General features: G+C 63.5%; 1 protein-coding gene across 2 annotated transcripts; it reads left to right on the top strand.

Moving 5' to 3' along the window:
* Nucleotides 1-1,159: 1,159 nt before the first annotated feature.
* On the top strand, nucleotides 1,160-7,656 carry LOC141733615 (uncharacterized). Of its 2 annotated transcripts, XM_074564202.1 has the most exons (15): nucleotides 1,160-1,342; nucleotides 1,422-1,576; nucleotides 2,491-2,537; nucleotides 2,965-3,041; nucleotides 3,184-3,247; nucleotides 3,546-3,621; nucleotides 3,873-3,900; nucleotides 4,545-4,685; nucleotides 4,797-4,928; nucleotides 5,234-5,381; nucleotides 5,869-5,921; nucleotides 6,579-6,629; nucleotides 6,749-6,831; nucleotides 6,921-7,034; nucleotides 7,368-7,656. In XM_074564202.1, exons 2-15 carry the CDS (start codon nucleotides 1,455-1,457, stop codon nucleotides 7,525-7,527), a joined length of 1,296 nt encoding a protein of 431 aa, XP_074420303.1. In that variant the 5' UTR covers nucleotides 1,160-1,342; nucleotides 1,422-1,454; the 3' UTR covers nucleotides 7,528-7,656. The 2 variants fall into 2 exon arrangements, with proteins under 2 accessions (XP_074420303.1, XP_074420304.1); XM_074564203.1 differs by lacking the exons at nucleotides 1,160-1,342; nucleotides 4,797-4,928 and having other exon boundaries at nucleotides 1,383-1,576.
* The last annotated feature ends 931 nt before the right edge of the window (nucleotides 7,657-8,587 follow it).

Below are 8,587 nucleotides of genomic sequence, written 5' to 3'. Positions count from 1 at the left end.
TCTTTCTGCTGCAGATGCAATCACTCTCCCCTCTGGGGAGAATCTGCCACCGGCAGCTTGCACTGCGTGGGGTCCCGGCATCCCCCGACCCACCGGCTGCCAGCTGCACCGCGTCCCCTGACCCCCCTCCCGGGTTTGCTGGGGACCCGACAGCGCCGAGTGCCGGGTCCGAGCTGGGTGGCCCCAGCATCTACCTTCGGCTGCTTGAGACAAGTTCAGGCAGGTAACGACCCGGGGAGCGTTTGGCAAAGTCACCGAGCCGAGGGAAAGCACTCGGTCTGGCTTCATGGAGGGTTATTTATGCCACGCTGGGCAAATGAGCTGCGTGCCTCTGTATTTCCTTCCGTAAATCAAAGATAAGGCGCGAGCGTCTGTAAGGCTGGATGAGCTGGACTAAATCAGCAGGCTGCGGGGTCTGCCGTGGCTGTTACGGAGCGAGTGCTTTGCAGCAGGGACCAGCCCTTGGGAAAACTCTGGTGCTCGCTGATGTGATGAGTTTGCCTGATCCCTGGGGGCTGGGGGCTCCTGGACCCCTTGGCAGAGGTGCTGAGGACAATTTTCAGTGTATAGGCATGAAATGGGCTTGTTTTGATGGACGCCAAGTGCTGCTTGCTTTTACACCTCCATCGGGGCTGAGCAGGCTCTGGGAGATGGGTGATGGCCCCACTCGGCACGGGGGGGACTGAGCTTAGCCAAGGCTTTGCACAGGCACACGGGGCTGCCACCAGTCCCTGCCCTCTGTCCCCTTAAATCTCTGCTGCATTTCATTTCCTGGCCAAAAAAAAAAAAAAAATCTCTTTCTGTGCCATATCTGCATGTCTGTGGGCACAGCTCCTGAGGAGACCATCCTGCAGGAGAGTCCCTTCCGCGCAGTGACTTTATCGTGGGCTGGGAGAGGAACTTTGTGGACTTTCTGCTGGCTTTCTCCGATTTTTTAAATGTTGCAAAACAGCTTAAGTGCGATGTCCAGTCTCCCTTGGACTCGGGAACGTCTTATATTTGCCTATCTGGGAGCCAGCCTGGCAGGGGATACTCGGGGATGGGACTGTCCCCAACCTGGGGTACAGCAGCTCGCTCCCGCTCTGCACCGGTAGGTGGGTGCAAACTTATCTCCACCCACGGAGATGACCCACATCACAAGCGGGAGGATCACCCCGTGGGAGGGAAATGGGGGCAGCGAGAGGGAAAGTCCACCCTCAGAGGCTTGTAATAAATTCCTCGCTTGCCTTGCTCAGTGCCCGCCCGGATCCCAGCAGCATCCCCCTGAATCGCAGCGGGCCTCCCCACCTCTTTTCCCACAGATGCCTCCACGCTAAGCAGAGGAGCTTGGAGCTCCTGCTGGGTGAGAAAATGCTTTAAAAATATAACATTTAGAGGCGTTCTCCCATCTGCGCGCAGCTAATATGTGTCTCTCGTGATAGGTGTGCTGGTCCTGGAGCCTCCACGCTTCGCAAATGAAGGCGCTCGCAGGGACCTCGCTGGGAGAGGGGGAAGAGGAGGCGCAGGGACCTGCCCAGGGGCGCCGCCGGCGGCAGCGGCAGAGGACGAGCTGCCGACCCAGCCCCTCACCTCAGAGGTATGTGCACAAAAGGTTCATCCCACGGCTCTCTCGGGGTGCTAGCGAGGATGGGACGGGGATGGCGGTGCCAGGCAAGAGGGGGATGCTGGCTGGAGCGTCACCCTGCTCTGAGCACAGCAGCCCCTTCTGTGGCCATGGTTCCCAGGGAACAATCCCCATGCTTGTAGGGAGGAAAGGGAAAAGCCTGTTGTAGCCCTGGCCAGAGCCGAGATCAAAGTTTGGGGGTGCAAACCCCTTCCCAGGTGGGTGCTGAGCTCCAGCGTGAGGCCGCAGAGTGCTGTTCGCACGGCAGCCTCTGTATCTCCATGCACAGGTGACCTGCCATCCCTGGCGTGCTCCAGCATCCCCAGCCCCAGCGAGCAGGGATGCTACAGAGCTGCCAGAGTTCCTTGCACCCAGGACAGGGTTTTGGGGTGGCGAGGCCATCCCAGTGCACTTCTGGGGGGCAAGAGCGTGTGCCAAGGCCTGCCGTTCCCATGGCAGTGACGTGAGATGGCGCCCGGGCTCTGCCGGCAGCCGGGTTTGTTGTGGTGCCTGTGAAGAGGCCAGCTCGCAGCAAGGTCCACTTGGCAGCTAGGGGGAAAAAAAAAAAAAAAAAAAAAAAAATAATGTGCTGAGGAGAAGCACGGCTGTGGGCCGGTGACTCATTGCTGGCTGGAAACGGCTTCGGCGGGCTCCTCGGTGGTGGCTCTGCGGCGGCCGCAGGAGCAGAGAGGGCTGCTGCGCCTGTGCCAGGAGAGAGGGGACGGGGACAGGGACGGAGCAGGCTGCAGAGGATGCTCGGAAAGTACCCAGGTCCAGAGCAGCATCCCATCAAAGGGTGTTGTGGTGGCTGGGGAAGGGCAGAGGGGGTGGGATGCTGCCTCTGCTGCCGGAGTTTCTTTGGGGTTTACCCAGGCTTCTCTCTGCAGGGAGCAGCAGGCAGTGCTGGCCGGGCTCCCCACGTCTCCCGATGAAGGTAAGGGCAGCCCGGGCTGGGGATGGGGGGAAAGGGGTGGGTTTTGCACCCTCCCTCCCTGAGCAGTGTTGCACGGGTCCAGCAGGAGGGTGTCCCCCGGCCCGGCAGCACCTGCCTGCAACCCCACACCCCTCCCAGCCTGGGGACCCCGACCCCGTCCCCTGCGGCTCCTGAGAGTTGTGCCTCACCACCTGTAACCCACAGGCTGCACCGGACCCCTCACCCTCCTCCCCCTGCCCTGGCCCAGCCTGGCTGCAGCTCCCTTAACCCCACAGGGGTATTTGGGGGGCACCTGCCAGCCCGTGCCCCCTGGGAGCCCGCAGGCTGCAGAAATGCCAGCGGTGTTTTCGGGGAGTCTCCCTTAAAGTGGTGTCAGGCTGGGCAAGGGACGCTGCTGCCCAGCTCCCATCACCCTTTCTGTCCCCAGGCAGGATGAGCAGTCCCCAGGGGCACTCAGACGGGGTTTTGGCTGGGAACGAGCAGAGCGTGGAGTGCGTCGGTGAGGTGAGAGGGAGGGGAGGGTGTCAGGTTGGAGGTCCCTGGCCCCTTGGGCTTGGCCAGACCCCCAGCTGCCTGGTGCTGCTCTTTTTGGGATGTGTCCAGTGCCGGGGGGGGTTTGCACCGACAGTGCCCTTGTGCCCCCCAGGTGCCAGGCACGGGCAGGCAGGAGCTGGCTGTGCACACTGGGGACAGTGACTGGACCGAGGAAGGTGGGTGAGTCCCCATCCCACATCCCAGCTGGGTCCCCTTAGGGGAAGGCTTGAAGTAGTTGGGGACAAGTGTGGGAATGGCATGGCCTGATGGCATTTGCTTCCTTGGTGGGGGCATGGGGAAGGGGGCACTGACCCGTGGGGAGACAAAGCCCCACTGATGCTGGGGGAAGGATTGGGCCAGTCCCATTCCACAGGCACCTGCTCCCTGCTGGGGCAGGAGGGGAGAGGGAGGAGGAAAGGCCAAGCAAAAGCTTTCATGTGTGGTCTCTCCCGTGGTGTTACTGCCTCCCTGCAGATGCAGAAACCCCGGAGGATCCGCTAATGATTTTCCCCAGTGAGGTCTCGGTGCTGGAGAGACTAGGCTTGCACGGGTAAGACCAGTGAGCATCTGCATCCCTCTGGGGGCTACAGGACAGGGGGGGTCCCAGGGCACCGCGTTGTCCAGGGATTGGACTTTCCTCCTTTTCCACTTCACAAGAGCTGCTCTCCAGGCGAGGGGCACTTGGGTCCCCACTTCTGGTGGTGGCTGACACCCCTGGCACCCTTGGGAGCAGACCAAGGGCATTTTCAGCATGCGGTCCCCGTGGTGCCTCCATCCCTGACAGCACTTCTCTTTCTGCAGGGTGGCTTTGACGGAGCAGGATGTGGAGGTGAGGGCTGCTGGGGGCCACGGGTGGGCTGGGAAAGGGGGACAGAGGGATGGACGCCTTGCTGGCTCACAGTCCTGGGGCTGTGCCCTGCTCCTGGCCATCGTCCAGGCACCGCAGTCCCCTGGCAGCCGCCTTACAAATCCCTTTCCCGGCGATGCTGTTGGCATTCCGAGGCAGCTGCATTTCTAACGGCAAGATGAGCCCGTCCTCCGTGCGCCCGGCAATCCCACAAAGTGCTCTGCAGCTCACCGAGAGCGCCCTTAGCCGGGGAGGTGGTGGAAGCCGCGCTAATAAAAATAATTTTCCTGTGAGTGCCAGGGCTGAGTCAGGCTCCGCTGTCAGCCGGGACCTGCAGCGAGGGCTGGCGTCTGCCCGGCGCGTGCTCTTGCCAGGAGGTCTTGGGATTTCCGTGCGTTATCAGCTGCCTGGGGGACGTGGCTCGGTCAGGCTGGCATCTCACGGGGACTGTCCTCAGCATGCAGCAGCCTAACGGGTGCTAGGGCAAAGCAAGTGCTAATTATCCTTAGCACTGCCCTGCTTGGTGGCATGCTAGGGGGTCTGTCTGTGCCTTGGGGACAGCAGCACATGGCCCCGGTGGCTTCCCCTTCGCCCTGTGTCCCACCTCTTGCCCTCCCACCCCGCAGGCAGCCTTTGCCCACCTCGCCCTGGCTTTTCGCTGTGACGTGTTCACCCTGCAGCAACGGGTGCAGGTGGAGAAACGGGCACGGGACGCAGCAGAGGAAAACATCCAGGAGGAGCTGGGACAGTGCCGGGCTGCCCTGGAGGTAGGTGGGCACCAGGGCGGGGGGCTGGCAACTGCTGGGGACATCCAGCCCCAGAGGGGTTTGGACAACTCAAAGTCCTGGCTCCAGCAGCTCCATCCTCTCCCTCCACAGAGGCTGGGCCCATCCTGCGCTGATGCCGGCTGCAAGGAGACGCTGGAGCAGCTGCAGCGCAGCCTGGCTGTGCTGGCGGCTGCCATCGAGCGGGCAACCAGCGCCGCAGAGAAGCTGGGGGCTGTCCATCAGGTCCATGCATAGCCTGGGACCCCCTGACAGGGCTGGGAGCCACGGAGGGTGCTGTGGCTGGGCTTGGGGACCCATCCCTGGGCTTGCTGGGGTTTGTCACTCCTCCTCCTGGTGCCGGTGTTGACCTCGTGTTTGCACATACCAGGGTGCAAGGGATCTGCCTGCCCTTGGGAGCAGGAAAGGGGATGCATTTGCACCCCCTGGGTGGAGGCACAGTGGGATGCACAGTGGGGGACTGGTGGAGACCTGGGTCCTTAGGGAGGAGGAGATGGGGGGGCCTGATCCCCCATCCTGCCTGGCCGCAGGAGGCCCGGATGAGCCGAGCAGCGGAGGTGATGGTCCAGCACGTGGAGAACCTGAAGCGGCACCACATGCGGGAGCACGCAGAGCTGGAGGAGATGAAGCGCCTGATCCAGCAAAACTCCCGCAACCGGCAGCTGGCGGAGACCCAGGGTGAGGTGGGCTCCGCCGCCGGGGTCCGCGCGGGGTTTGCACGGGGCGACCCTGCGGAATTCAGTCCCAAACCCCTCCAGGGGGTCAGTGTGACCCTGCACCGCAGAGCCAGCGGGTGGTGTGAGCTGGGCAGCGGGGGCGGGTGACAGCTGGGAAGCGATGACAAATGCGAGGGGTCGGTGTAACAGCAGACGCAGCGTGGGAGCAGGTGCTGGTGGCCGGAGAGCCATCGTCCCGTGGCCCAGCTGGGAATGCGGGGCAGGGGGGCCCAGGGCACACAAAGGACGCTCTGTCCCTGGACGCCAAACCCCACGCACGCCATCGCTGTGCATGCAAAAAAGGTCCCCCTGGCTGGAGGCACTCCTGTGACTCGTGCCAAGCATGTGGCCGGGACAGCTTTCCATGGGAGGGAGCTTTGCAACCATCTGTGCACCAGCCCCGTCTTAATTTTTGGGGGTGATGTAAAGCTGCTTCTCTTTGCTCCCAGACGACGCGGAGCCACGGCTGAGGCCTCACCCCCTGATGCGAACTTTCCAGCAGGTAACTGGTCCCAATTCAGCAGCTCCAGAGCCACCGCCTCCCTGTGCCCTGCCGCTCTCCCTCGCCTGGCGGTCCCCACGCACCCACTAGTCCCCAGGCAATGCCACTCCTGCCAGGTGCTTGCGGTGGGCAAGGTCTGCTAGAAATGCTGGGGATGAGGAAAAATGTAGGAGCAGACTTGGAGGGCTGTGGCGAGACAGGGTGCCTGGGGCTGAGGAGACAGGGTGCCCGGGGCTAGGGACACAGGGTGCCCGGGGTTGGGGGCTGCTTGTCCAGGAGATCTCAGGCAGGTCCCTCTGCCTTGCAGGGTCATAGAACGAGAGCCGCAGGCTTGGCTGTTCTCTAGCACCAGCTCGAATTCGGCACTGATTCCCCTACAGCTCAAGAGGTAGGGGAGCGCTCGGGGAGGGGGGTAGGCAGCCCCGCCAGCACGGCTTGAAGCATTAAGGACAGGCGCAACCCTCTTGGCTTTGACCTTCCCTCATCTCACCAGCTCTCCGGCTTGCCCCCGTAGCACCAGGGTTGGTGGGAGGCTGGCAGTGTCCCTCCTCCTCCTCGGTGTCCCTTGTCTGTGCTGGGGAGGCGATGGGGAAGGAGGGGATGGGGAGCAGGGGGAGGCAGCCGGTGCAGTGCTCACCCCCAGCCCCTCCGTTGCAGGGGTCTGCCCGCCGCAGAGTCAGCATCGCCGTCATCCCCAAGCAGCTCTTGGTAAGGACATGCACGGGGGGGACGGACAGGAGCTGTGCCCCGCTGTCAGACGTGTGTCCCCAGGCTCGGTGCTACCGGGGGGCTGGCTCCCTGCTGATGCTCCCACCTTCGGTGCCCAGCCAGGTGCCAGCCCTGACAGCCGAGCAGCCCCGGCCAGCGAACCGGAGAGGGAGGGGGCCCAGCGCCGGCCCAGCACCCAGAGGTAACCACGCCGGGTGGCAGGGAGCTCATGGCACCAGCTGTCACTAGCCCACGGGGGACAGCACAGCACCCCGTCCTCTCCCTCCCCAGGAGCGAGCTGGAGCCACAGGGCCAGGGCAGCGCCGTGACCAGGGAACCGGTGGCTGAGGCAGATGGCAGAGGCTCAAGTGCAGGGGATGAGGAGCCGGAGCAGCTTGGGCTGACGTGAGCAGCACCCTGCGTGTGCCCAGCATCCCCCCCGCGGCTGCCGGACTCTCTGTGGTCCCACAGTGGCCAGCACGTGGGAAACGGGCTGGGGGATTTGGTGATGGAAGGCTGGGATGTTGCTTGGCTGCCCCAGCTGGACCCTCCTCTGCCTCAGTTTCCCCCCTGTGCTGCGGGTGACCCGTGCCCTCCCTGGGCTTGTTGCCGTTAGGTTTGCAAAAGGGCCAGTGAGGTTTGGGGGTTGAGGTAAATGCCCTCCTCATGCCCAGCCAGGGCAGAGGTGGGATTTGCTTGCCCTCCCTCCCTGGATGACAAGTGCCACCTTCTCACCAGGTCGAAGGGGTCCCCGGCGGAGCTGTGGCGGCCGTGGCTCTTCCTCCCGCAGCACTACTGGGTTTTCTTATGGCTGCTTCTCCTGAGCATCGCCTTCCTCCTCCTCGTCCGTGTCCTGGAGCTGCAGCGGCTGCAGCCTGCGGCATCACCCAAGGCCTAGCCGGAGCAGGGAGGGGGAGGCAGCCATCGCTGCTCCTTCCCTGCGCCGAAAACCACCAAAACCCTAGAATAATAAAATTGAAGGAAAAATGGGGGATTTTTAGTGCTGGAGCAAGGAAGGGACATCCTGTGCTGGATCTGAGGTTTGGTTGGAGCCGGCTTTCAGGAGTGAAGGGCTCAGGGAGCCGCAGCAGCCCTCATCGATGCTATGAGTTTGCCTGTTCTCTTGGCACACCGAGGGGTGCAGGGATGCCCCCCCACCACCAGCTGGGTACAGGGACTTGGCTGCCAGCGGGTTTGCATCAGAGCCATGTCCCACTGTGCTGGCCAGGCACCCTCCACCACGGCGCGTCCCCTGTCCCTGCTGCCTGGGGAGCTGTAATTAAGATCTAATGCTCATTTGCTGCTGCCCAGGGGACAAAGCTCCGTCTGGAAGGAGCGGGTCAGTGTTCAGACTTTCCCATCGCACCACAAAGAGCTCACAAACAGAGGGAGCTGTTTCCAACCGCTCCGGTGCCTGGGAAAATCGCCTGGTTTGACGCAGACGCCCCGTTTCCGCGTCCGCCCGGGCCTCTCGCCGCCCTGAAACGCGGGTGGGCTCCGCTGCTCCTGCACCCAGCAGCTTGGCAGGGGGCTGGTGGGCTCCGAACACCCCGGGTGAGACCGGGTGAGGGGGGGTGTGTTTCTACACCAGGACCCCCAGAGGAGGCCCGAGGGGGCTGCGGGAAGGAGGGATGGAGGTGCAGGGCTGGCCGTCCCTGCTTGCCACAGCCACCACCGGCAATGCCACGCGTGACTCACGGGCGGCCAACGTAACCCCAGCCCCGTATGCCAGCTTGCCCCGTGTCCTTGAGTCACCCTCCCCAGCCTCGTGGCAGGTTGTCCCTGTGCGTCACCGGCCCGTGAGCCCCTTGGCTGTGACACTCGCCCCGGCACGTGGCAAGTGGCCAGCAGCACCCCGAGGACGCCGCCACCAGGGAACCCCAAAAAGCACCCGGCCAAGAGCGATCTTCGGTGACCCCGGCGGCTCCATCCTCTGCCCCAAGGTACCTCCGCCCCAC

Source organism: Larus michahellis, chromosome 21 (assembly GCF_964199755.1).
Source record: "Larus michahellis chromosome 21, bLarMic1.1, whole genome shotgun sequence".
Lineage (NCBI taxonomy): Eukaryota > Metazoa > Chordata > Aves > Charadriiformes > Laridae > Larus > Larus michahellis.
The sequence above is the reverse complement of the archived record's forward strand: the minus strand, read 5'-3'. Positions and strand labels throughout refer to the sequence as shown.

Coding starts and splice junctions, on each gene's coding strand:
- LOC141733615 (XM_074564202.1), top strand. CDS start 1,455: ATGAAGGCGCTCGCAGGGACCTCGCTGGGAGAGGGGGAAGAGGAGGCG. Junction 4,929..5,233: donor AGCTGGGGGCTGTCCATCAG/GTCCATGCATAG, acceptor GCCTGGCCGCAG/GAGGCCCGGATGAGCCGAGC. Junction 5,382..5,868: donor GCAGCTGGCGGAGACCCAGG/GTGAGGTGGGCT, acceptor CTTTGCTCCCAG/ACGACGCGGAGCCACGGCTG.